The 20,896-nt window shown below is 44.1% G+C and overlaps 1 protein-coding gene across 3 annotated transcripts in view; it reads left to right on the top strand.

Moving 5' to 3' along the window:
* The first annotated feature begins 19,245 nt into the window (after positions 1-19,245).
* Positions 19,246-20,896, top strand: part of KALRN (kalirin RhoGEF kinase) — a 719,845-nt gene continuing 718,194 nt past the window's right edge. For all 3 annotated transcript variants that reach the window (XM_089520231.1, XM_089520232.1, XM_089520233.1), the window contains exon 1: positions 19,246-19,326. In XM_089520231.1, coding sequence (XP_089376357.1) covers positions 19,251-19,326 — 76 coding nt within the window. In that variant the 5' untranslated portion in view covers positions 19,246-19,250. The remainder of the gene's footprint in view (positions 19,327-20,896) is intronic.

Raw genomic sequence — 20,896 nt, 5'->3', positions numbered from 1 at the left:
GAGCTCTGATGCCACAACAAACTACACTTCCCAGAATTCCATAGCAATGAACGATGGCTGTTAAAATGGTTTCAACCTGCATTATTTCTGCAGTATGGATGCAGCCTAGGCCATGTTGAAATCAAGGAGATTTCTGTTGGTCATGAGAACAACTCCCACTCTTAATGGGTCCTTGAACTTGGGCTTAGTAAAGCCCAGCATTTATTGGTTTTTTGTACAGCCTCTCATATTCCAAATAATGGCTTAATATTGCCACACTAATTATTTGAGGAGAATCAGAAATTTCATCTTTTAAAGTTATTTGTAAAGGATCTGGAAACAACTGATTTTAAAAATTATATAGGGTGTTGGTGGAAGCAAGTCAGCATAGGAGTAATGGTTTGAGTACTGGACTATGACTCTGGAGACTGGGGTTTAAATCCCCATGGAAACCTAGTGGGTGACTGATCTAAGGCAAGTTATACTCTCTCAGCCTCAGAGGAAGGCAATAAATCTTGCCAAGAAAACCCTGTGATAGGTTCATCTTAGGCTTCCTATGAGTCAGAAGTAACTTGAAGGCACACAACAACAAATGCACACACACACACACACATGCACATACCACCTATACTTTATAGATTATTATTTTTTTTAAATCTGATTTTTAAAATGATATATGCACTGACATATAAACACAAACTTGTATATCACCTTTAGTATATAGGTATAACATGCTATTGTTGTGTGTCTTCAGGTAGTTTCCGACCATGGCAACCCTAAGGTAAATCTATCACAGAGTTTTCTTGGCAAGATTTGTTCAGAGGTTTGCCTTTGTCTTCTGAGGTTGAGAGAATGTGACTTGCCCAGGGTTGGCTTTCATTGCCAAGTGGGGATTTGAATTCTGATCTCGAGAGCTATATTACTATAACTACACCATGCTTGCTCTCATAATATCCTGTACCTATCACTTACTTTATAAAGGTGTGCCTTGAATAAACTTTTTACTTGGACACATATCTATTTATTTCAGTATTATGAAAACTCTGCTGAACAAAGAGGTACATCTATATAGTATACGTGATGTATATATATATGTGTGTGTGTCTACATACCACACACACACACCACCTATATAGTGTGGGTGGTATATGTATGTATTATACACAAACACTTTTTGTTAAAGATGAATTTTACTGGGACCCACATTAAGGTACAACATTTTCACTGTTATAAACATTTTGGGGCCATTCAGACTACCTTTTACCCTGGTTCAGAAACTGGATTAACCACGGGAAGTTCATATTGGCCCCAATCCTTCCACAAGCGAAATCGAGGCTTTCACACTCGTTCAGGGGCAAATGCTCCTTGGCGCGGGTCTTTTGAAAGCGGACTTTAAGCTGTATCTGTTCAGAAAAACCAGGTCTGGCAAATATGAACTTCGTCCCAGTCATGTTTGGGTCAAGTTCAGGAGAGGGATTAGGTCAGAGGGAGGGCAGAGGACAGAACATGCCTCCCCTTCATCGGGGTGAAGGAGGAGGAGGAAGAGGAAGGAGCCAGAGGAAGGGTGCCATGGAGGGCAGCATTGGGGCAAAGGAGCAGGAGGAAGGGAGCCAGGGCAGAACTGGAGCGAAGGAGCAGGAGGAAGGGAGCCAGGGCAGAATTGGGGCGAAGGAGCAGGAGGAGGAAGAAGGAGCAGGATGAAGGGTCAAGTTCAGGGGAGGGAATTAGGTCAGAGGGAGGGCAGAGAATGGAACAAGCCTCCCTCTCGCAGGCAGCTTTCTCTGTCTCTCTCTCTCTCTTGTATTTTTATTTTTGACAGACTATGCGAATGCTTTTTGCTACAGGGTGATGCATTTTGATAGAATGTATCTGCTTGTGCTACATTTCCCTTTCTGCTTGCTGCTGGCACTGCACCTAACTTTGCAAGAGGCTTATTATTATTATTATTATCATTATTATTATTTCTGTAATATGCAAATGCTACAATACGAATGTTACAAATGTTTCCCTTTCAGTTTGGCAAATTGATACAATATGTGAATGCTTGTGCTACATATTTATGTGTGTGCATTCTGGGGTCGCAAGGAGGGGAAACAAAGCAAAAGGATGCAGAGATGGCATTCTGGGGCGAGGAATTATTATTATTATTATTATTATTATTATTATTATTATTATTATTATGGGAACGGGATGGCATGGCATGGGGGGAGGCAAGGGCTGTAGCATTGGTCTGGAAGCGAAGGGGAGACTCGAAGGCTGCGGAAACCCATGACTTTGGGGGAGTCACACTTTCTCAGGCTCAGGTGAAAGGCAATGGCAAATCTCCTTGGACCCAATCTTGCCAAGAAAACCTCAGGATGGGGTCGTTTTAGGGTTGCCATAATGTGTCCAAATAGACACAACACACACACACAAACCTGGAGGTTTTTAAATTGGACAGAATATGCACACACACTGCTGACAGTTTTTTTTTAAAAAAAAAAGCATGGGGGAAAGCACCCATTCCGTTGGCCAATGGCTGTAGGAAACATCACTTTTGACGAAAGCAGAAGTGAATTTCATTGAGAGCAAAGGAGCCTGTATTTTAAACCGGTACCGCAAATGTGAACTTCAGGAGGGCAAATTGCCCTGATCAAGGTAAAAGATAGTGGGCACTTGTTTCCAGAGAGATTCAAGGGGGGGATCTGAATCTGCCCAGTTCCAACCGACAGTGGCGGGGAGGCAGAAAAAGGGGCCGCTCAGCCCCTTTCTCTTTTGTGTCGCTGGTGCAGCTGTGTAAAGGCTGCGCCAGTGACACAAACAGTGAAAGGAGCTCCAAAACAGAGCTCCTTTCATCACCACTGAAAGGGCACCACAAGCGCCCTGCAGCGGCGTGCGTGCATCACACCCACACTGCTCCATTTGGATGTGGCGTGGCCATGACGTCGTAATGGCAGCACCCATGTAGACAGGGCACCGCCATTACAACACCACAGGTATGCGCTATGGTTGCAGGGCGTCTGTAAAGGATGCCCCGAGGCAACCCTAGCACGTATCCAGGCCAGTGCTTTGCGCCGGTCTGGATACCGCCTATGATAAATTTTTAAAAGGCAGGATGTGAACTGCTGTGGATAGAGATTGCATCATAAGCATATCCATAGACAGGATCTAGAAAAGACTTCATGATTTGCAAGGATAATTACAACAGTAGCATTATGAACATTGTAAAATAAGTACTGAAACAGGTTGGAAAAACATGAGATATGGGGCAAACTTGGAAGAGGTGCAGTAGATATACAGTTGATGGCTAATTTTCTATACAGTGTAACTTGCAGTGAAGTTATTGCCTGATGGAATCCATCCTGTGGAGGTAACTGTAAATACAGTACTGAATTTTCAGTAAGCTTCTAGAAAGACCTCTTTTTGTGTGTGTTTAGGCAAATTCTCACATGGCAACTGCTTTTACACATTTATTGTTAGTTTCTCAGAGAAGTTTTATATTATATGACAATTTCAGTTCCTGTCAGTATATAAAAGCCATATATCTTTGTTTGTTTGCATATATTTGAACACTTATAGCTCAACCTTCATAGATGTTCCTTACCTGATTTTCAATAAAATATAAAACTATATTAGTTCATAACCGATAGTGAAGACATAAAAAAACAACAACAATCAGATCAAACTATGAGAGTTCACTCTAAAATCCAAACATCAGCAGTAAAAGCTTATGAATAAAATTTCCTGAAGGGGGAGATATTTGCCTTTTGATGATGCTGGAATGATATTCTAAAAGTTGGTTTTGTTAGTAGCTTCTCATACTTTTAAAAGTAATTTCATCCAGAATGGATTCTTCTTGGCTGTGAAACTACATTCTGTATTTCCCCTGGGGAATATAATAAAACAGTGCCCAAATACTTGCTTCACATAGGCTGAGGCCCGGTATCCTGTCTTGCCAAAAATCTTTCAGAAAAGCAAAATGCCAAGGAAGGCAGTCTCCCTGATTTTCCAGAGCTAGCTGGCTCCAGTTCGTGGGTGAAAGACTTTGTAGCGTTGGTAGTGTTCTCAAAGGTTCTTTAAGTTATGTTTTACTGTTTATGTCTAGAGATGTGTGAGAAATCTGTTCCACTGAATTTTTATTTGGAGAGGTGGATTGGCCTTGTCTGTATCTTTCAGAAATGGATGTGTACAGAATATAATTTGAAAAATAGTACACATTTGAGAAGTACACATAGAAAAATATATATGATTTAAAAGTGTTCCACAAATACATTTTAGTCAGTGAGTGGATGCAGCCCCTTGCACTAGGTGACACCAGGGCTGGGGTTGCCATTGCAACTAGAATCAAATTTAAGAAAACCATGAGCTAAAGGTGACTTCGGCCTTTTCTATCATCCATCACTAAGAGATGACTATCCACACCAGCCAACATCATTTTATTTGGTAGACATTTTCCCTCATTGGGCCATTTATCTTTAGTTTCTTCTTACATTTCACATAGATGTCTTCCATCCAGATCTAAATCTTTAGTGTCCTCCTTGTTGGATGAATGGGTTGAACTTTCAAGCACATTCCAGTTTCTAAGTTGTTAAGATTCTGCTCCCATCTTGATCAAACCCCTCTTCAGTGGGTGAATGTGTGGTGATGGATCAAAATGGCAGTGGATAAATGAATGCTTCCTAAGCTGTTGAGTTGTATGGTGACTGAACCTTAGTTTAACTACTCTTCTTTAACTACTGTTAGCAGTGCAGTACTGGAGGAAGAGTTATTCTTTCATGTTTCATTGTGGTACTACACTACAATTGAGAGGGACAATGATATAATATGTATTCATCAATGTAGCAGCAATTCATGTGACCAATATTATGAACTAAGGGAGGACTCTCAGAAAATGATAGATTTCAGAGGTGTCCCAAAACATTTTGTTGCCTCACACAAAGGAAAACGTGGTGGTTTTTTGGGCTATGTGGCCATGTACTGGAAGAATTTATTCCTGACATTTCACCTGTATCTGTGGCTGGCCTCCTCAGACAGTGGTGGCATAGAAGTGAGTGGGGTGTATATACCGTGTGACCCTTGGCTGGGAGGAAGTTAATCTCTGTGTTGGTCTGTTGCTGAATAGCAAGGTCTCAGGGTGGGAGAATATGTATGTCTATTTAAATAGCAATCAAATGTCTGCAGGGAAACACCCTGACCATGGATGGTGTTCATTTGCATGTGTTGAGTCTTGATTTTGGTGTTTTTCAGGACTGGTAACCAAGCTTTGTTTACTTTGAGGGATTCTTCTTTCCTGTTGAAGATGTCTGTGTGTTTGTGGGTTTCAATGGCCTCCCTGTGCATTCTGGCCTGATAGTTGTTGGCATGGTCCAGAATTTCAGTGTTTTCAAATAGCATTTTCTGCCCAGGCTGGTTTATAACGTGTTCTGCTGCTGCTGATTTTTCTGGCTGGCCCAGTCTGCAGTGTCTCTCATGTTCCTTGATTCATGTTTGAATGCTACATTTGGTGGTCGCTATGTAGACTTGTCCACAGCTGCACGGTATGCGGTAAACTCCTGCAGCCATAAGAGGGTGTATTCTGTCCTTTGTAGAGCGCAGCATTTGCTTGATTTCCTTAGCTGGTCTGTAGATTATTTGGAGGTTGTGTTTCCTCACCAGTTTCCCTATTCTGTCTGTGACTGCTTTGATGTATGGCAAAAATACCTTCCCTTTGGGTCGTTGTTTGTCTTCACGCTTGTGATTTTTTTCTGGGTCTGGCAGCTCTTCTGATGTTTGAGCTGGAGTTACCATTAGCCTGTAGAGCCTAATTTAGGTGTTTCAATTCATCTTCCAGGAAGTGAGGTTCACAGATCCTTTTTTGCATGGTCTACCAGTGTTTCTATTGTGCTTCCTTTTTGTCCCGGGTGATGGTTGGAGTTCTTGTGTAGATATCTGTCTGGGTGTGTAGGTTTTCTGTATACTTTATCAAATTGATGATGGTTCATAATGTGTCCAGCAAGGGTTTCAGCTGATGCTTGTAGCATTTGTTGAATTTTTGTTTCTGTCTTTTGGTGTGGTCTATCATATCTTTTTCCATTTTTCTGTAGGTGAGATTGTCAATTTTGTCCCAGTCTTGGGTGTTCATCTTTTGGCTGATGCTGAGGTGGAGTGATAGCAGCTCCTTATTTGTGCTGGCTAGTTCTTTGTGGGTGGTGTGTATTCTCTCCAGTAACAGTGCATGTTCCATTTGACTGTGGATACAGTTGGCCTGTGGGGATTTTAAAGGCCTTTTTGCTGTAAGAAAGTGTGGTATGGTTTCCATGTCTCTGCAGTGTAGCAGAAAGGTTGATGAACAGAGTAAATATGCTCTCCTGGTCCAGAGTTTTTCCAGTGTCTGGGTGTCTTGGGAACGTTTCTCCCTGTAGAAATGTTCAATGTGAAGTTGAAGGCTTTCATGGCCAGCATCCATAGTTTTTTGTGGGCTTTTCGGGCTATGTTCTGGAAGAATTTATTCCTGATGTTTTGCCTGCATCTGTGGTTGGCATCTTAAGAGGGTAGTGGCACTTACTTCCATGCCATGACCCTCTGAAGATGTTAGCCATTGATGCAGGTGAAATGTCAGAAATAAATTCTTCCAGAACATGGCCACATAGCCCAAAAAATCCTTTGACTTCACATTGGACATCTCTATGGGGAGAAACTGTTCCAAGGCAGTTTGATTTCATGTCGAAAACATGGTGCTCTTTCCATGTTTGACTAGAGTGACACTTGGAGTTTTCTTCAATACTGGCAATGTGGTAGAATGCTGCACCACACCTGAGAGCAGCTTGCCAATTCAGAGTGAGGATACACTATGTAGCCTATACAACTCTGTCCTCCAAGAGAGGGGCATGATTAGGGGTCTCAGGAAGAACAGTTGAGGTCCTGCTGTGGCCTTCCTTGCATTTGCTGATTCATAATATTAGGGAAGGCTCTAGCTTTTTCTCATCCAAGCTCAAGCGAAGAGAAGCTCATCTATCACTAGTCAGTGAGATGTAGCCTAGGTTGCCTATTAGGATGAAAACAGATTAACTCTTCCAGCCAGAAACAACACACCTCTCCTATTTCCTTTTTAAAAAATTAATGTTTTTAGTAGTACAAAAGTGATAAAACAGATACTGTAGAGAAGGTTCAGTAACAATAAGCTTTTTGTCTTTAGGACTGCTCATCTATGAATAACCCACAAACACTGATTCAAGGGAGCTGTTCATTTTGACATTTAATATCTAAACCTGACAAATGTCTTTCCAGAAGGCTGGAGAGAGGGAGAAGTCAACCTCTATACTTCTAATCCAGTTCTATAAGCAGTCTGTGGCTATCATAGAAGAAGGATGTGTTTCCTTTCTTTTGAGAACATCATGCTGAAGGGAAGGAGTAGATTCAGTTCTGAGACTGGATCCTAACTAGGCATGGTTACCATTAAATAAGTAATATAATATTTACTACCATAGTAAGACAACAAGCTTGGCTCCTAATAATATGTTTAGAATCCAAGATGAGATTGGCAATGTTCAGAATACCTATGGCAAGAATTCATATACCCAGATAACCTGATTTATGCCTCTTCACATTCTACCTTGGATATTGACTCACTCTTTTGTTAGTCCACTGAATGACAATGGTGCTAAGGATGCCAACCCTGGAAGGCTGGCATTAATGGAATAGATCTCATTATAACTTTAGACCCCTTTCCCTCTTGATTGGTATCTCCCTCATTCATTGGACAGATGGATTGTATTCTCCAGTTGTTGAACTCATCTGTAATCTCCAAAATATAGCTTCCCCACTAGCTGATTTTGCAGTCTTAATCGGTGTACATAGACACTTTAGGACTTAAAGCCACCCCAAATTGAAAAGTGGATGCTTCATTTAAAAGAGAGAGAGAGAGAGAGAATTATATTAGATCTCGAGTTGCTGGATATTACAACTAATTACAGAGTATACTGATGAGAGTGACAAAAAACACAACTGTTATTCAAAAGGAGTCCCCAGGATGGCCATGGAACTGCAGTCAGATGGCACCTGAGAATCTCCAGACCTTTGCCACTGGTTGGCAACGGGGTTACTCCAGCATCATTAAGCTGTATGGTATAGGAACCCACTGAAAGTACACTGGTACAGATCTGTGGTTCACCAGCAGTCAAACAGCTGCTGGGACATAAGCAGCTCCTCTTCCTCACCCACCTTCAAGAAGGACCTGCCCTTCTGAATTTGCTACATTTGCTCTCAGATAATTTGTCACATTACCAAATCTTTTTAGTTATATGGCCTTGTGATGTCATCATATTTGCAACATGGTCCCCAATTGGCTGGGATCAAAATGGGGAAGCTGAAACACGTGATAAAGCCATATCTGGGGTGATAGTCTCTCAGAATGGTTCCCTGAAAGTCCAGTGTTTAGGCTAAAGATGTTCACACACGAAGAGTGAGTGGTGAAGATCAAAGTTTACAGTAATTTACTGTTACTTTTTATACTTCATGATAACTAGAGATGGAGGTATTCCTAAAGAATAATCACATGTAGTATTGAAATATGATTAGTGAAATGATTAGCCATCTCTTTGTGGTGAAAGCATGAAATCTGGCACAGAGGCAACCATTTATATTGCTACAAGATCTGCGTATTAGGGGACAATTGATTTACCCTCTGGAAATTAAGGTAGCCATTTTCCAAAATGGCCACCAAATACACCTTCATCTGTGTCCGTGCCTAACAACTAGAGAGATTGCTATGTGAAGACCACAACAAGATTGAGCTGTTCAGGTTCAAAACAGCTCTCATGTTTTCAATAATAATGATAAGCAGCTTGTCATGACTAATGCTGAAGGATTTAATATGTGATCATTAGAAGATTTGTCATCTCTTTTACCATGCACTCATGATGAAGCAGAAAGTTATATGACTCTGCATGCACTACATGTTGCACAATATGAACACTGTAGTATCCCCATTCAGATGGTTTATAGAAACACTGTGGCACAGTATGTGTTGCAATCAGAGAATAAACTATAGTTGGCATTTGGAACTGAAAAGTACTTGTGGTATTGAGTAGTCCATGAAATGGCAGCTGATCTAAGGCCACAGAAGGATCAGGTATTATCTTTGTACCAGGCACTGACTGATGGGTCACTGTGTCTAAGCTTGTGGAACATGGTAAGAAAATGCCCTGATCAGTTTGGATTATGTTTGCAGAATTAACAGATCCATTACTCAAGGTATATTCCACACCAAACATCATACCAGAAGATGTTTTCTCCTGCACTGAAAGATTTGTGATCCTTTTGTATGACTGAACAAGTGCACCTACTAACATTGATGAAGCTATTTGCAACAAAGAAGCTATTTGCAAAGAAGAATACCATTCAGTTAATTCCAGCTACAAGGGCAGTTTTAGTTGAACATATTAACAGGGCCATTTACCAAGGATCCCATGCGTGGATGCCGGTAATCTTACTGAGATAGAGGTTTTAGTAACAACTAAATGGGTTTGGACTAAACTCACAGTGGCATTTAGGTGCCACTTCAGACAACATTACCTGCAGCAGATAAGACCTGCCAAGAGCTGATATCCTGCAATTGCAAGAAGGATTGCAAGAAGTGATTCAATTGCAAAAAAAGCTGAGCTTCCATATACCACAGTGTGCTTTTGTGAAGAAGATTGTTTTTGGCAATGACATGTGATATGTTTTACTGTTAACGATTAAGTCAGACCTCAACTATGACACTTCTATTTTTATTAAAATTAAAACTTTGTTTATTCAACAAACATTTAAAGAAAATAATTTTCAAAGTTAATAAAAGAGATCTATGAAAAAGAAGAGATAACTCCTTGATAGCTCTTTTAGTGTAAAGTATAAGTATTTAATAATTTAAAAAAATGCAAAATAGTCCCAAAATGTATGTACTACCAGATAAAAATTATATAAAGGGAACTTAATCTTTGACAGTATTAATATGTACAGTTACTGTACATCTCACTGGGTAGCATCTCTTTGAATAAAATATTGGCACAGCCAGCGTGGAGTAGCGGTTTGAGTGTTCAACTATGACTCTGGTGACCAGGGTTTGAATCCCCACTTGGCCATGGAAGCTATCAGGTGACCTTGGGCAAGTCATACTTTCTCAGCCTCAGAGGATGGCAATGGCAAACCCCTTCTGAACAAATTATTCCAAAAAAAAAAAAAATAATAATCTGATATTGTCACCTTAGGGTCACCATAAGTCAGAAATGACTTGAAGGCACACAAGAACAACAATGAATAATTGTTGCTTTATTTTAGTTTTATGTCTTTGAATCTCACTTTGATACAGGGATTGACAAATGATCTACAGATATGAATGTATAGTTTTTGATAACCCTTTCAGTGTAAAGCATGAGTTATTATTAATTTAAAGAAATGCAAAAGAGCACCAAATATATTTATACTGCCAAATAAAAGTGATATAAAGGGAACTCATGGGCTGAACACACTGCCCCCAAGGCTCTGTGTTTGCAGGACTAGGGCCGTGGCATCTACATACCACGGCCCCAATCTGGCTTTTCTGTGGCACAAAAAGGAGCTGCCAAAAAACAGTTCCTTTTTGCACCATGGTAAGGGCACTATAGCTGTTGCCGTGGGGCTTTTTGGTGCTCCTTTGGCACTGCGTCATCTGGATGCAGCACCAGAGGAGTGCCGTGATCCTGCCAACAGTGTGGTCAGGCGTACAGCGTGACGGCAGCATTGGAGCAGTGTCATGTGGACGCCATTCCCCACTCTATCCTGAGGTAGGCTTACTGTACATTTTGCTGGGTAACATATCTTTGAACAAAATGTTGGTACTAGATACTGCCCAGTACAATATTTAAACACACAATATAATATATGATAAATAGATTCAGCCTCGTTTGTCTTACAGTGCACTTGTGTAAGGCTGCCCTTTTGAAAAATGGCTGCCTTCATCTTTGGGAGTACAAAGGATCTCTGAGGTGTCAGGTGTTTGCCACTGTCAGAGCTGGCAATGGGCCTTGGCACTTTGTAGTGCCCAGGAATGATGGTACTCCTGGCTGATGCTTGTCTGTGAATGGTTGAGGACTGGAAGAGACCACAATTGGAACTATAAGAATGGGGTCTGTATAAAGAGAAGAAAGGTGGAGGATTTAAGAAGGAAAAGGCAGGGGTAACAGGAGAGAGAGAGTAAAAGTGAAGCAATAGAGTCAGAGGTGAAGCAGGAGCAGAGGAAGGCCCAGACAGAAAGAAAGGAGCTGATCTAGTGAAAGTGAAGGGTGAGAGGAGAGAGAACTCAGAACTCGGAACTCAGGTATGAGAAAAAGCCTCCAAAGAGAGAGAAAAAGCAGAGAGGAAGACCACAATGGTGTCATGAAGGGGATGAAAAGGGAGTAAACCAGCAGTTTCCCAGCAAAGGAAGAGATGTTGTTGGAGGGAGAAGTCTCAGAATAGAGGGTGGGAACTTTCAACTCTCCAGCCACCTACCCACTTAGCTTGTTTCATCTCACTTGGGGACTGTAAAGCAGGGGTAGGCAACCTGTGGCCCACGGGCTGGATGCGGCCCGGTGAGACCTTGGGACCGGCCCCAGCCCAGTCCTGCCGCCGATTGCCGCCAGGGCCTTTGGCCTGTCGTGCGCAGGGGCAAGGGGGGCAATTGTCTATAGATGCCTCAGAAACATGCATTTATATTAACATTTTTTTAAAAATCAGCAATTTTTTTTGTGTGTCCTCCACTTTTTTAAAAAAAGTGTCCACCATTTGAAAATGTTGTCCTACATTTGTCCCGGTTTATTTATTTATTTAATTTTTTTAAAAAATTATTTAATTATTTATTTTTGGGCTTCAGCCCCCCAGTTGTCTGAGGGACAGCAACCCGGCCCCCGGCTCAAAACGGTTGCCTACCCCTGTTGTAAAGCCTAATATTGGCTGCATCCTTTGCAGGTGAAGAGGCAGCTGCCCTGTCCTTTGTGGGTGAAGATGGAGAAGTGGAGCTTGAGAAACATGAGTAGAGATTTTGAAAAAAAGGCAAAGCCTATAGCCAAAGCTGTACCTTCATAATTACTTTGGTAAAGGTAAACGAGTCCCAACCGAAGACTAAAGTTAACTTTAGTTAGCTTTAGTTAAGGTTACTGCCTTGCAAGATAAGGGTTTGATTCTGTGAAGAGAACAAGTCTGTGTGAGAAAATAAGAAAACACCCAATGAAGGCATAACTGGACTTAGATCCTTTTAGTGCTTTCTTAAGCATAAAGAGTTTGACAGAAGCCACTGACCTTTTGGGAGCCAGACTGAACCTCACCTCAAGAAGCCAAAAGAATAACGACCTAATATTCAGATTTCTTTAATATTTAGTAAGTAAACTATCTGTCAAATTTTGCATATTTTTCTGTTAAGCTATCCCACTAGGTGCCTGTCACCCTCCGTACATGGGAGTTCTGTAACACATACAATTCTTTTTTCTCTCATATAATCTTTTCTGTTGAAGGGGCTGCAGTGATTACTGTGAAGTTACATTGAAAATATTTTGTTTTCTTGGGAGGGGTTGCTTGCATGTTTTTGTTTTAGTTTTGTCAAATGTATTCTTTTTCTGCCCAAGGACAAACCAGTCTTGCCAGAGATGATATACATATACCTCCTAATAAAAGTGCTAACAAATACAACAGTTTTATCACTTGAAAGCAGCATGTTGCATCAAATGATGTATTCATTCCAATCAGTTAATGGCTTGAGATGACATTTATTTCCTAACTGTGATTATTTAAACCACACTTTGGAAATTGGTCAGCTCACCAAGGGTCTTGGAAAGGTAAGCTAAGTACAGAAAACCTTGGAAAGAAAAAGAAACCTGGCTGTTCTTCAGAGAATGATTACTGATGCTTCACAACAAGACTTTAACTATGCAATTGCACTGCCTTATTCACAGAATTTTATGGGAGGTCCAGACATTGTCATTATCTTCAATTTGCAGCTCTACTGTGTTTTCACACTACTTTTTCCACCTTTTCTTTCTTTCCTGGAAAACATCTATTTAGGGTGGGGGGGAAAAGAGATGGAATAGCTATACAATGCTTTTTGTGTGTTAGTGGTTGGAGCCTTCTGTCTGGAATCATGATGAACTTTCAGATGGGATTTGGACTGAAGATTCATTGAGATGCAGAGCCTTGTTTCTAATAGCTATTGCACATCTAACAGAGAGGAGGCAGAGTGAAAAGAAGAAGAAGCAGGATTTGTTTTTAAAGAAATTGAATGCATGCAGGCCAACAACTGAAAATCAGGACTATTAGCTATGCACTATACGGAATGTTACAAAGTTTCATGTGAGGGTTTGTGCTCAGTCAGGCTTTGGTATGATTGCAGTCCACAGCTAGCCTTAGATATTTTAGATGTAGCCAAGATCATTCGTTATCAGTGCTATACAGTTACAGTGCCAAATCAACAGAATCATCCAGAGCTGATTCATATTGTGGAACATTTGAAATGACAGTATAAAAGCTATTACCAAACAACAGAGGGAAACCCTATACAAATGTCTCTCTAAAAGCCTTCCATAAATAATCATATCTTGCTGAAGGTGTAATGCACAGTGCATAAAGATGGGGCTGGGTTTCTGTACAAAGTGAATTCCATAACGTTATATTCACTTGCCAAAGTTCAGTTGCTGCAGAATGTGAAGCAGAACCGCATGAGCTGAATATTTGGAGGTCATGTAATGGATCTAGCCTTGCTAAGCAGGCCAGGACCATTACAGAGACTGCAAGGGCAGGTTCTTCACATGTAATAGGAAGGTTATATATGTAAGAATAAGGAACAGAGAAAATACTAGTGTCCTTTGTATTACAGATTCTCTTATTAATGGAGGTTAGAAATCCTTTAGTGGTGTACTCCTGCATGGTAGGGTGTTGGAGTAGAGGACCCTTGTGGTCCTTTCCAATTCAATGTTTCAATGATCCCCCAAAACTTGTGTATCATGAACTTACATCTAAGGTGTGATATTTATCACAGAATATCCTTTTTACTTGTAGTTTATAATAATCCATCACAAACAACAAAATATCTATTAACCATCATCTATGTTCATAGAACTTTACAGAATAACATAAGCAAAAATAGCCAAGTGCTGAGATGTCTCCTCCACAAGGAAGAACTTTCTCAGTGTTCATTGAAAGAAAGGTTGTGAGGGATATGCATGGGCAGGTAAAAGTTCAGTTCACACAGATAGCTAGCAATGTTAGAGAATACCCCAAAACTTTCAACTTTAACTATATGGAATACCTGGTGACATTCACACACATACAATCGGCAGAGTTGCTTTTGTTGTATTTCAGTTATTGTATGCCTTCAGGTTGTTTCTACAGGCTACACTGTTGCGAACATTTCACAGGGGTTTCTTGACAAGATTTGTTCTGGGGGACAGGTTGCCTTTGCCTACCTCTGAAGCTGAGAGAATGTGACTTGCCCAAGGTCAGCCAGTGGGTTTCCATGGTGGAGCAGGGATTCAGACCCTGGTCTCCAGAGTCATAGTCCAACACTCAGACTGCTACACCACACTGGCTCCCTAACAGTATTTAAAGAAGTTTGTAATTTATGGTTTTAGACATTTGTAGCTTGAGATTTTAACTGTCTCTTTCTCTCTCTCTTACTGTAGACTGTTAGGCATTCTCACCTTTTATGAGAAAGAGTGGAATGCAAAATGAACAAATGAATAGTTCCAAGTACTGTATATGTGTTTGTGCTTTTTTTGGAACAAAGGACTTACATTTTCAAATGCGCAGGTGTCTCACCTTGTTGAACTGCAACATGCTAGCTGCAACTGATCCTCCTGAAACATAAAGGTATCATCTTGAGTACCTTTAGGAAGAAAATAACCAGCTTAATTGATACAGTGAGGAAAGTAGGGGGGGAAATGTACCTTAAGATCTTCTGCTGAGGCCATCCTCCAAGTACCTTCCTTAACAGGATGAAACTAGGGTGTAGATACTGGGTGATGGGTGGGTCAAAATAAGGTTCCTGTTTTAAACGTTCACTTGAGCATTTAGAAATACAATTTATCAAAATAATAATAATAATAATAATAATAATAATAATACCCGCCTCTCCCTATGGATTGAAGAGGGGGACAATAATTGACAAACAATATCAGTTAAAACACACATCAGTTTAGAAAGACAAATAAAATGTGAACATATTCAAACAATCTGCATCTAAGGCACGGTACAGATGCGCCAAATGCGCCGTGCTGGCGGTGTACTAGGGTTAAGGGACTGCGTGGCAACTGCACGGTCCCTAACCCTGGTACGGCATGGTGCCGTAACAATGGCAACGCCCCATGTATACGGGTGCCGTCATTGTTATGTGATGGACGCATAACATCTGGACATCATGCTGTGCTTGTGACATCATGACTGCGCCATTAGTACACTTGGGCATCACAATGGCAGCGCAAAATGAACTCGCTTTTCACAGGTTCTTTTTATTTCACAGGGAAACCAGGCGGTTTGGTGGCTGCAGCTTCCCTGTGGGGGGAAAAAGGTGCCGACAAGCCTCCCTTTTTGGGAGGTCTGTACTGCACCAGTAATTCATCATTTAAAACCCACAATTTAAATGATTTAAAATTTAGGCCTCAAAGGGAAGGCGCAGGTGAAGGTACCAAAAGAAGGTGGACACACAAATACAAAAGTTCTAGGTTGAATTATTTTCAGTGTCTCAATGCTAGAAATTTGGGGAATGAAAGAATATTTCACAGGGGAGCAAGATTCTTATTTGGGAGCAGTACCCTCATTTTGCCCCACTCTCTGGAGATACATCCTTGATTGAACCCTGGCTTGGGCAGCCTGCTTTAGGAAGCAGGCATCTGTTGTTGTTGTGTACTTTCATTTCCGACTTATGGTGGTCCTAAGGTGATTCTATTTCAGGGTTTTTCTATACAAAATTTATTTGGCAGGGGTTGCCATTTCATCCTCTGAGCATGAGAGAGTGCGACTTGTCCAAGATCATCCAGTGTATTTCCATGGCTGAGTGGGGATTTGAACTTGTCTCCAGAAACACTGTCCAGTGCTCAAACCACCATGCCATACTTATTTTGAACCACACCCATTCTGCCTTAAAATTGCCTGTCTATCCTTTTAAATGAGAGCTAGTATAGTGTAGTGGTTTGAGCATTGGAGTATGATTCTGGAGACCAGGGTTTGAAACCTGGCTCAGCCCTGAAACCCATCAGGTGACCCTGGACAAGTCACACCCTCTCAGCCTCAGAGGATGGCAATGGCAACCCCCTGTGAAGAAACTTATCTAGAAAACCCTGTGATAGGTTCACATTAGGCTCAAAATAAGTCAAAGAGATGACTTGAAGGCACACAGCAACAACAACATCCTTCTATATGCTTCAGTGCTGTGTTTTTACATGCTTCTTGTTATTATGTTATGGTTTCTTGCACACTGCCCTTAAAATTATTGTAAAAGATTTAAAATAAACAGAAAGTGGCATAAGCCATGTAAGCCAGCGATACCAGGAGCAGCAGCAGGAGCAGCAGCTTTTTCTATAGATAGGAGTCTGAGCTGCCATTATCTTAGAAGTCGCCTGCCATTCAGGGGCTGAGAGAAAAATCACTTGTTCGAAACCTGTGTGTGTTTCTTTTTTCTCCTCTCCCCTTCTGTTTCCGCTGTCTCCTCCTCTGCCACAAAAGTCTTTTTTGGGCATCTTCAAAAATGGCACTTGCAGTCCTCTTCTGGAAACTGTCAAGCCCCCTAATTACTGTTTGGAAACCAACTGGTAGTAGTACAGGCCGCAACAATTACCCAGGCAATGTCTGCAGAGCAAGGCTCCCTTTTCCTCCTCCTCTTTCTCATCTTCATCCCCCTCTTTTAGCTAAGCTGCATCTGCACTGCAGAAATGGTCTGGTTTGACCTCACTTGAACTGTCATGGCTCACAGCTATGGAATTCTGGGAATGGTGGTTTGTTGTGGCACCAGAGGGGAGCTTATTTAGTCTCCACAGGGCTGCAAAATTTTCCCGGCTATATGACAACTATATCTATGTGAATTCTCCCTTTCCCTATGCTTCTGGTTTGGTTTGAACTCTTCCGCCTAAAGGAGAAAGACACAGGTTTAATTGTCTGTAATGCCACTTGAAGGCACCATTGTTGGGTGCCTTCAAGTCGTTTCTGACTTATGTCAATCTTAAAGCAGACCTATCATGTTTTTTTTTTGCAAGGTTTGTTCAGAGGAAGTTTGGCATTGCCTTCTTCTGAGGCTGAGAGAGAGTGACCTGATCAAGGTCACCCATTGATTTCCATGGCTGATCTCCAGAGTTGTGGAGAAACCATTTGGCCATGGAAGCCCACTGGGTGACCTTGGGCAGACCACACTCTCTCAGCCTCAGGGGATAGCAGTGGCAAAAAACCCTTTGAAGAAACTTGCTAAGAAGCACCCCCCCCAGGATAGGTTCACTGCCATGAAAAGTGAAACGACTTGAAGGCACACAACGACAACCACCACAACCCCAGAGTGGTAGTCCAATGCTCAATCCACAGCACCAGAGTGGCTCCTTGGCCATGTATGTAGGAAAGTGCAATAAAGGCCCCAAATCCTCCCCCTGATGAAGGGAGCCATTGGAGCTTGGAAAGCTTGCAAGCTGTATACAGTCTTGGGCCTAACAACAACAACAACAACAACAACAACAACAATAGCCTGCCTCTCCCCGGAGGATCGGGCGGGTTACAATCAAAATAAAATATAGTAAAATAGTAACACAGTCCCTAATCCCCAATTTAAAATACAACAGGTTGGCCCCAGAAAGGGATCCCTGGTGCTGTGGAGTTCTCTGGGAGAGAGAGAGAGAGAGAGAGGGCCAGATGGGAAGGGAGCCCTCTCTGGGCCTTGCTAGCGCCCCTTGGCTTCCCAGCCTTTCCTGCTGCTTCCCAGGAACTCCTACAAAAGCTGCGAAGGGCCACAAAGAAGATCCAGAAAACAAAAAAAAGGGGGGGGGAGGTGGTGATGAGGGTGGCTGGGACGCCCTCCTTTTCCCGGACCTGTCCTCCATTTCCACCTTCTCTCCAGGAGGGGGTCCAAAATGGCCTCCATTTGGAGCGCCACGAAGGAGCATGCATTTACATTTATATGAATATATATAAATTCTGTTTTGTTTTATTTTATGTACAGCACTTTATAAATAAAGTTTAATAATAATAATAATAATAATAATAAAATCTGCGCTTTTGTTGGGCCATGTTCTCCATTTCCCTGGCCTGCCCTCCATTTTGTGATGGCTTGTCCCTGCCCCATCTGTCTGTTCCTCCTGGGATGAGGAGGAGGGCTCCAGGGCGCCCTTCTTTCCCAGGACCTGTCCTCCATTCCATGATCCAACCATGCCTTCCCTTGGGAGCCTGGCTGGGAAGCAGGCGCTTCTCTTTCCAGGAGTGGGCTTAGCTTCCATTGGGGCATGTCCTCCATTTGGTGGTGCCTTGTCCTCCTTGGCAGGGAGGCATCTGGTCACCCTGGGATGAGGAGGAGGATGCTGATGGGGATGAGGATGTTGTTCTTGATGTTGTGGTTGCTGTTAATGAGGAGGATGAGGCTGGGGTCCTTCTCCCTGCTGACCAGGAGCCGCCTCTCCCCCCTTGGGAGGGTCTGGGGCTGGGTGCCTTGGGTGGGGTGTGTGTGTGTGTGTGTGTGTCGGGGGCTGCCCTGGGAGAGGAGGAGGAGGAGGAGGGGGCTGGGTAGGGGTGTGTGGGGGGTGTGTGTGTTTGGGGCCCCCTCCGTGGCAGCAGTGTGGGGAGGGGAGGGAGGGGGCTGGGAGAGAGAGACGAGCCCAGGAAGCCAAAGCAGCAGCGCTGAACAATAGAGAGAGAAAAGGCGAAGAGGAGGAGGAGGAGGAGGAGGAAGGGCTGGGCAAGGCAAGGCAAGGCAAGGCAAGGCGGAGGCTGGGGGCGCTCCTGGGCTCTCTCTCTCTCTTTCTGTGTGGATATATCTATAGACACACACACACAGACCCCCCCCTCTCCCCTCCTTTGGGGAAGCAGAAGGGAAAGAGAGGAGCCTCGCTCGCAGCAGGGAGCTGGCAGCAGTGGGAGCATCCCCTCTCCCCCTCCCTCGGAGCCCCTGGCGGGGATGGGGGGCGCCGGGGCGGGCTGCTGCTGCTGCTGAAGGCCCCCCTTCCCTCCCAGCTGCTGTCCTGGGTGTGTGTCTCCGGCTCCTCTCCTCCTGCTGCTGCTGCCCTGCCTGGCTGCTCCCCATCCGCCTCTGAGCCTCCTGCTTCTCCTGCTTCTTCTCCTTCTCCCGGAGCCCCCCATCAGCCATGAACCCTGCCGCCGAGGGGGCGGCCGAGGAAGGGGCCCTGCCCGATTCGGAGGTGGACGCCTTTTTCCGGACAGGTAACCAGAGGGGGCCCTTGGTTTGGGAGGGAGGCAGGGAGGGAGGGGACAGATCCCCCAGCCTTGCCTTCGGGCCCAGAGGGAGAGAGGAGGAGGAGGAGGAGGAGGAGGAGGCTTCATCTTCTTCTTGTTGCGTCTGTCTGTCTATCTATCTATCTATCTATCTGTACGTGTGTTGGGCTTGGTTTGTTTTCAGTGGAGGAGCAAACTGTTGGTTGTCAGTCAGTGGTACAAGACTGAGGCTTCTTCCCTTATTGCTGCCCTCCCTTCTCTCTCTGTCTATGCATGCATGCCTATATATACATATATACACACACAGACACACACAGACACTGTGCGTGTGTGTATATATGTGCCTGTGTGTCTAGGTGGGTGTGTACTTGCGCCTCTTCTCTGGCTGGGGGCTCATGCCAGGCCCCCCTTTTCTCCTTAGAACCGGGCGATCTTGGCTTCAGAGAGGGCTGGCTGGCTTGCCTGCCACCCCCCCCCGGCCCCCTTTCCAGACCCCCCCGGATCCCTCGGTCTTGCTCTCAGCATCCCCTCCCTGGCCCCGATCCCGCTCTGCCCACTTGTAGGCAGCCAGCCAGCCAGGCAAAGGAGGAGTGCCTGGGGCTGGCTTGGGCAGCCTGGGCGATGCTGCCGCCTTTCCCAGCTGATGCCTGGCTGGCTGGCTCTGGGGATGGAGCCCGAGGCTTAGGCATGGCCCAGCTGCTGCTGCTGCTGCCACCTTCTCTGTCTGGATCCTTCAGGCGAGGAGGAGGAGGAGGAGGCCTGGGGGGCGTGGAGGAGAGCCCCTGGTACAGTCACGAAGAGGAAGGCTGGGGAGTGGGTCTGGGAGCCCCCTCCCTGGCCAGGCTGGCCTCTGCTTTCAGGGCTGGCAGGCTTGCCAATGCACCCCCATCATCTCTTTTCTGCTTGTGCCTCTGCCAGGCATCCCTTGGATGGCCCTTCCTTGCCTCCTGCCATCCTGAGCCGGCTTTGTTAGAGTGCCTGCCTGTGTTTCCATGGCTGTGTGATGTCACTCCTTCCCTGGTGCGGAGCCCCCTTTCCTTTGTTGCTGTCAGTTGGGGGGGGGGCATAGCCCCTGGAAGGTCAGCCCAAAGGATAGGTCAAGATGTGCTTGGGCACCAAAGGGCTGGATGTGTGCCCTATGGCTTTAAGGGAGGGGGCCAACAGAAACCCATCAGCAAGGCGCCTGGTCCAGAGAGGACACAGGTGGAGGGCTGATGGCTGAGTGTGAGTGTGCGGACGGAAGACCCATATGCTTCCTCTTACATTATTTCCTTAGCTCTGATGAAAGTGCAAGAGAATGCCCCCCCCCCCCCTTAGTGCCATCAGCAGGCCTTCTTTTGTGGGGCAGGGAGCAGCAAGGGCAGCTTTGCAGCCAAGTCGGTGGAGCCTTAATTAAAGACTGGAAAGGATTAAATGCTCTCTTTGGATGGAGGCTTGACCCGGCTACACTGGGGCTGGGTTTTAGCTCCAACAGCTGCTTTGCTTCTCCAGCTGCCTCCCCTCTTGCTTCACTTCATTTCTAATGGCCAGTCAGTCGTGTGGAGGGCTCCTCCGGCCG

This window comes from Sceloporus occidentalis, unplaced genomic scaffold, assembly GCF_023333645.1.
Source record: "Sceloporus occidentalis isolate IW3139 unplaced genomic scaffold, rSceOcc1.0.p SCAF_4, whole genome shotgun sequence".
Lineage (NCBI taxonomy): Eukaryota > Metazoa > Chordata > Lepidosauria > Squamata > Phrynosomatidae > Sceloporus > Sceloporus occidentalis.
This window is presented reverse-complemented; position numbering and strand designations above follow the sequence as displayed.